Source organism: Eublepharis macularius, chromosome 1 (assembly GCF_028583425.1).
Source record: "Eublepharis macularius isolate TG4126 chromosome 1, MPM_Emac_v1.0, whole genome shotgun sequence".
Taxonomy (NCBI): Eukaryota; Metazoa; Chordata; class Lepidosauria; order Squamata; family Eublepharidae; genus Eublepharis; species Eublepharis macularius.
In genome coordinates, this window is record NC_072790.1 from 83,020,672 (window position 1) to 83,028,271 (window position 7,600).

Genomic DNA, 7,600 nt, shown 5'->3' on the forward strand with positions numbered 1-7,600 from the left:
TGCCATCATGGGGATCTTCGCACAACTGCTGTGCACTAGGATCTGAGCTCAGTAGGTGGCCTTGGGTAAGCCACTCCTCTCAGCCCCAGTTCCCCAACTGTATTGTGGGGATAACAACAACACTATGACTTTTGCACTCATTTTGCTGTTATTACTCAGAGGATAGAGGAAATCTGTGTATGCTAAAGGTGTTGCATATAGGTCCCTTCTTCTGGTCCAATGAACGAAAAAGCTCCTTGCAGGCAACGTACTGGAAGCAAGTAACAATGTCCTCAAGGCCAACATTTTGCCAACCTCCACTGTTAAGTCTCCTCACAACACACAGGTAAGTGCAACCTGAACCATTTTTGTACTGCTCTGCAAGGGTAGTGAAAATATATACTATAGTATTTGGCAGGAGCTTGGTTTATCTTGTTTGATTGCAGTATCACCTTAATATTTTAGTGATGGGGCAGAACACTACTAGTCTCCTAATAGTAGTCTCTGCTGCATTCTAGGAAGATATGTTGGAGATAAGCCAGTTTGGAGATGAGCCAGTTTGGTGTAGTGGTTAAGAGCACGGGACTCTAATCTGGAGAGCCGGGTTTGATTCCCCACTCCTCCACTTGAAGCCAGCTGAGTGACCTTGGACTAGTCACGGCTCTTTGGAGCTCTCTCAGCCCCACCCACCTCACAGGGTGTTTTGTTGTGGGGATAATAATGACACACTTTGTAAAGCGCTCTGAGTGGGCATTAAGTTGTCCTGAAGGGCAGTATATAAATCGAATGTTATTATAAGGACCATGTCAAATTGGCTAGTTTGTCCATTTTTTGCTGCTTGTTTTGAACATTTTCAGCACATCAGTAATGTCTGGTACAACTAGGTAAATAGCCCCCCCCCCCCCTCCCCCAGGGCCATTTTAGGTACAGAAAACGGTAGGGAGAAAGCTTTGAGTCCCCTTTCTCACACTGATTTACTTTTTGTAATTGGATCCCTGGTATTTGAAGAAATAAAAACGCTGGGAGCTCAGTTTATGGAAACTCCCAGTGTCTCCTCTGGTCTGGCCCTCAAAAAAATGTGTGCCAGCAGCTGAAATTATTTCCTCCTGATCCATCCTAAATAGGTAATTCATTAGGCAGGCATAGGTAACCGGAAATTCTTTTCCTCCTAACAGATGATCATCAATAGTCTCAGGTTTCCACAAACAAAAAATTGCATTCCAAGTAAACTTTATTGCTCACTGTAGGAGAGATCTATCTAATGAAACAGGTTTCTACTTGTGATGTTCCCCCACTTGATTGTGATGATAGAACAGCTTAAGATGTTTAAAATAAGTTGCAAGCAAAGAGCCTGTTTTTCAAAGAGCATTCTAGCTGCTGTGAACTATTTTTAGAACCACAATCCATTACTTTGCAAGGCTGAGAAGGGAACAGTGTACGTATGCCCGTGAAACAATATGTGAAGAGGTTTAAAAGCAAAGTACTGCAACTTGGTCTGTAGTTTTATGTGAGTTTACTTAGAAATAAGTTCCATTGACGACATGATGCCATATATTCACATTTAAGAGTATGTAGGATTTCAGCCTTCTGCTTTTTTCTGGGTTACTAATACCTGTGTATGAAGTATTCCACTAGCACTCTCCCCCTATAAATAATACAATTCATTGGTATTGTGTTAAATTGAATTTATATTGAGGAAACAACCATGTAAATGATTGTTAGTAGTTTTCTGCTTCAAATAGTTGTGGGACTGTCAGTGTTAATTTTATAACTTGTGCTATATTGGAGCATTTCCATGTGTAGCTGCTCCTAACCAAAATGGATAACCATTATCGCTTCTGTTCAAATACACTTGCCTTCATTATTGTTAATAATCATACACAGTGGCTTTAAGTCTCTCGAATAGAGAAAAACCACCACAATGCCTTGCTAGGGAAAATAAAGAATGCAGATTACTAGATCCTGATGGAGGCTTTGGGCTAAGCAGCTCTCTCTTCAGCTTCCATATTTCATCACAATTATCCACTGTAAAGCATGAATGTACTTATAGAAATTGTTGTATAAAACAAATGGAATTCATAGATGGAGATGTGTATTCTGCTGTAACGGATGTGTTTGGAATTAACTTATTACCTATCAGATGTAATAGTTTTTTATGGAAAACACCTGTACAGTTCCTATTGGATTACTTGTACCATGTAGAATATATAAATTGAAATTAAACATACTGGTTTATATAAACAGTTCCTAGAGTTTTAATCCCATTGTAGATGTTCTTCTAAAGTTGGAAAACATCAGCAATAATAAGTTTCCATAAAGCACTGTAGGTCTTCAGCTTTCAATGTGGTATAGTTTAGGCTTGTTGTCCTTCATACATAACCAACACATGAAAAAAAATCAGTCTCACCATTTGAATGATGTCAATTTGCATGACAAATACACCTAATGATAGATCAACTTCTTCAATCTGGCAGAGAAAGATATTCCAGAATGTTGGGTAGAATTCAGTTAATCCAATGCTTGATTACATTCTGAGCAATGTAATCCATAGAATAAATCCATATTTTTGAGGCAGTAGTCCACTTGCATTTTGATGCGTCTAAATCAGATTTAGACATCACCTTTTTAAATAGATTTCTGCCCATCACAGTTCAACCTTGCTCAGCTTTCCTGCCTATGACAGTCTGTGAAAGCATTACTTTTCTAAATCTGATGTCTTCTGAGGAAGCTACATTAAAAAATATATTCCACAATTAGTGACTGAGCAGAATTAAGGCTAGGATTTTGCCAATTTTAGAGTTCTTTCAAGTTCTTGAAGCTGTATGTTTCCCTGAGTGATCATCATCCTGATTGTAGCCTGTAAAATAAAAATGCATATTTAGTAGGCACGTACAGGGCAGTAAGTATTCACTTATACTCTACAAGTGTCTATTTATGTCGGGTGGCAAAACAATACGAACTGCATGCTATTTATAACAATGATAACTACAACTAGCATGTTTTCTAATAAGGGTTGGTATACAACATGTTACAACACCTATGAGGAGGCCATATAAAAATATTTCTGCCTAGCAACAGCTCTGTATAATACACACGTAATACACCCTGAGCACAAAGATCATCATAATAAACAGAGCTACAGATTACAGCTCCAGTATTCAACCAAATATTCCAAAAACCTTTGCTCAGCACACTTTGGTACTTTTTGTACATTAGCAGCATAATGGTATGGACCACTATTTTCAGTCATCTCCTTACATGGTGATGATGATAACTGCACTTATATATTGCTCTTCTAGACAGATTAGTGCTTCACCCAGAGCACAGAACAAGTTAGTGTTATCATTATCCCCACAATGCAGCTGGGGAGCTGACTGAGAGGAGTGGCTTACCCAAGGCCACCTACTGAGCTCATGGCAGTAGTGGGATTTGAACCAGTGGAGTGCTGATTTGCAGCCAAACCACTTAACCACTGTGCTACAGCAGCTACAACAACTCTCCTTATATATCACTGTTCCAGAAAGATTAGTGCCACTCTCAGAGCACTGAACAAAATCAGTGTTGTTATAATCCCTACAGTACAGCTGGGGAGTTGGGGCTGAGAGGAGTAGCTTACAGAAGGCTACCTGCTAACCTCATAGCAGTGATGGGATTTGAGTGCTGATTTGCAGAACAACCACTTAACCACTATGATACAGTGCAGTTAGTAACAACAACAACATTATTTGATTTATATACCGCCCTTCAGGACAACTTAACACCCATTCAGAGCTGTTTACAAAGCATGTTATTATTACCCCCACAACAATCACCCTGTATGGTGGGCGGGGATAAGAGAGCTCTGGAGAGCTGTGACTGACCCAAGGTCACCCAGCTGGCTTAAAAGTGGAGGAGTGGGGAATCAAATCCGGTCCTCCAGATTAGAGTCCTGCTGTTCTTAACCACTACACTAGTAGTTCTTGTTTTATTGCATATGGTTAGGTGACTATTTCTCACCTCTTCTGTAGCACCTTTATTCCTTTTGAATTCTGCCCTTGCCCAGTCTCTCAAGTAATGACGATCAGCTTCATTGGGTACCTGACGAATAGCCTGCAGAAGTTTTCTGTATAAATGAAGAACCTGCTGCCTTCTCAAGAACTATAAAACATCAAATGAGTATCAACTTTTGGAACAGGTTGCATATCTTACAATATTGATGCAAACATACAAAGGCGTCTTATCCTAAGTCCAGTATTAGCTGTTGGTTCAGTATTGTCTACTTGTAACCTGCTTTCCTAGCATTGGAGACTGGCTAGGGGCTTTGTGCATGCAATGTCTGGGGCTCCATAACTGAGCTATCACTCCACATACACCAGTTTTGATAATCTAAATAAACCCTATAGAAACACTAAATATTAAACACATGGTGTAGCACCTGGCATTATAATACCCTTGTCACACTCTTGGGCTGACCTCCCCCTACCCTGAGGTAAAACTTCTCCTCTCTAAGCCTATGAAGCTGTATACTGGGTTGGGAAGTCTTTAGTAGCGTGGTTGATGTTTAGCTTCAACTTTTTTTCTTCTCCCACCTTTCAGTAACATATAAGTATTATGGTTACCCAGCCAAGTTCAAGTAGGGGAAAGAATAGGGGTTTGCACTTCCCTTAAACAGAAGCTGGCACACAAGGCTTGTGGAAATTCAAACTGAAACAAAGTTTATTTTCAAGTGGGTAAAATAAGTAGGCAGGTAGGCAGGTGTTTGAAACTGAAATAATGGAGAGGTTTTTGTACAAAATACTTCACTGGTGTGAGGCACAAAACACTTGATATGATTCTTGTTGCTGGCCTGTATTAAGAGATGTTGGTGTTACCAGACTTATGTTCTTTCAGAGATTGGATCTGCTTTACAAATGCTCCACTTTTAACATACACAGCACGACTTTCCCTCCTCTCCAGAACTTAGGGTACTCCACTGAGTCAAACCCTTTCAAGATACTGGGCAAGCATTATAGTTATGAGCTATAACCTGTTCCTGGTGCTGAAGGAAGGACTCTACCCACGTCCTTGGCCCACTATACTTCTCAGATCTCCTGCGTCTATGCAGTAGTTAGTGCTGTCTTTCCCACTTTAGTCCAAGGACTAAAAGTGCTTCAGGAATGTACTGATTTGACTTTTAAGGGAACACCTTCCCTTTCCTTCCTCACTCAAGGGACTAACTGGCAGACCTCTCTGGTCAGAAGCCAGTCTCCAACTCTCTTCACTCTGCAGTTTACTCTCCAACTGTCAACCCCTCAACATTCCATCACCAACTGCCATTTCAGGCTAGCCACAAAGGCAGCAGGGGGGGGGGGGGGGAGACGTCAATAATCCTCTTTACTCTCCAGTAATCTCAGCATTTGAAGCTGAGTCCGTCACATATGGAAACTGAGACCATCACACCTATGTGTATATTTCCAGACAAAGGCAGCCACCTACATATGACTATTGCTGCATAAATGAGCAAATGGGGACAGGGTGCTGGACAAAGGCCTGGATTCAAATTTCCACTATGAAGCTTATTGGGTGACTCTGAGAGTCAGTCTCACAGGTTGTGTGAATAAATTGTGCGGACTACTAACACTACCTGAGCTTTTGGGAGAAAGGGTGAGAGTTTTAAAAAATAGTATTCTTTTTGTACATTTTGTATTCTAGAATAATGCTACATGGTTTTTGTTTCTGCTATAGCTGCTACTAAAAACTAGATGCCAAGATGGGCACAACTGCATTTTGAATTCGCCATGCCATTGTTAATGTTGGGGGGGGGCACCCTGCTAAGGCAACAGCAAATAAAATGATTCCTGAATTCCTTCCCCGCCCCCAACAATGGAAGAGACAATCCATTGTTTGTTGGCTTTGTTGGTCTCCCCCTCCCCCTCCGACAGGGACTTGGTGCTAGAACTGAGCGAGTGGGTTGCGCGTATCGCGCTGCTAAACCTAGCAACAGCACTGCCGGAGGGGGGCGTGAGGAGGCAGCATTTCTCAGGCTGAGGCAGCAAAGTGTTTTTTGTTCTCCCCTTTTTAAAGTTATGCCTGCCCGTCGCTTCTAGGCCTGCAGACTCTACTCCTCCCCACCGGTGACAAGGAGGCTCCGAGGCGCAGAGCCTTCCGAGGTTCAGCAGCGCTAAACAGCGAGAAGCAGCAAAGGAAAATGTGTGCGTGTGGGTGTCCTTGCCGCCTCCCCCCCCCTACCTGCTTCAGCGTCATTGCTGTCGGCGGTAGCCGGGACGACGCCATGACGACTGCCTGGCTGGTTTCTTCCTCAGTCGTTGGTTGCGGGCGGCTGGCGGGGGCTCTTCAGCGCCCCTCTCAGGCTAAACGCTGCAGTGAGGGAAGAAGCGACTGGGAGATTGCCGGCCCCGTTCTAAGAGCTGGGACGGAGGGTGGCTGGAGCATCGCTGGGAGCTCTCCGGCAGCGAACTGCAGGAAGTGCTTCCAAAAAGATTGTGAGAATAAAGCGGGCGCGGGATGCATACCGCCCTCCTTTCCTTTTAGGGAGGGAATAAAAATGTATTCCATAAAGAGGAGGCCCTGCAGTTAAACAGAGCGAGGCAGCACTTAGTACAGCTTCTACTGGGCAGACCTATTAAGATAATTTCCGGTAGGGAGGGAATATACCATGAACACAAGAAAACTAGTAAAGCAGCAACTGAAGATGGTTTATTAATAATTTCTTGCTATTTCTCCCTCTCCTTTTTGTTTCTCCATCAGGCTGGATGTTGAAAGGTTGCTCCAGAGAACATGAAAAGCTTGCTGGGTAGGTTGGTCATAATAAAAACAAACAGAAATATTATATAGCTTTTGTATTTGGATCTACTAAAGGGACAGGGACTATACTGCTGTGTACTGTCTGTTGCATGTTCCTGCTGGGTAGTTTCTGCATTGTTTAATATGTCATGTTTAATTTGCTCTTCTCACAACCTGAGTTCGATCCTGGCGGAAGTCGGGTTCAGCTAGCTGGCTCAAGGTTGACTCAGCCTTCCATCCTTCCGAGGTCGGTAAAATGAGTAGCCAGTTTCCTGTGGGTAAAGTTTAGATGACTGGGGAAGGCAATGGCAAACCACCCTGTAAAAAGTCTGCCAAGAAAACGTTGTGAACTTGTGATGCGACATCCCCCCCGTGGGTCAGTAATAACTTGGTGCTTGCACCAGGTACTATCTTTACCTTTAACTTGCTTACGCTTGTTTCAGTATTGTTTTTGGCTCTGTATCAGATTTCGACTTGTTTTCAATTTCTTCAAATTTGTATTTGCATATCCTAGTGCAATGTTTATTGAATGTCCCCAGCTGTTGATCATATTGATTTAAACTGCTTAATCCACCTTGAGTCCCAGTGAGAAAGGTGGACTATAAATTATGTAAATAAAAATTGAGTAATAGTCCCACAGCTGGGGCACAGCTCAAAGAAAGCAACATGGTTTAAGCAAAGGTAGTTGTGATATTTCCTTGGCAGTGATGATTTTAAGACTATTTACTCAGCTGATAACTTTTTCAACAAGGTAATGACAAACTTGCAGAGCTCTTGTGCATCCACTGAATGGCATTTCTTTTGCTTACGGTACACTGTCAAGTATGAGTTCATATAGCCAGTTTATTCCTGAAGTTCA

General features: G+C 42.3%; 1 protein-coding gene across 1 annotated transcript; it reads right to left on the reverse strand.

Annotated features, from left to right (window-relative positions):
• Positions 1 to 2,115: 2,115 nt before the first annotated feature.
• On the reverse strand, positions 2,116 to 6,389 carry LYRM2 (LYR motif containing 2). Its single transcript, XM_055001780.1, has 3 exons — positions 6,187 to 6,389; positions 3,976 to 4,116; positions 2,116 to 2,836 (listed from the first exon to the last, which is right to left on the reverse strand). The coding sequence occupies exons 1-3, from the start codon at positions 6,229 to 6,231 to the stop codon at positions 2,756 to 2,758; spliced, it is 267 nt and encodes an 88-aa protein (XP_054857755.1). The 5' UTR covers positions 6,232 to 6,389; the 3' UTR covers positions 2,116 to 2,755.
• Between the last annotated feature and the right edge of the window lie 1,211 nt (positions 6,390 to 7,600).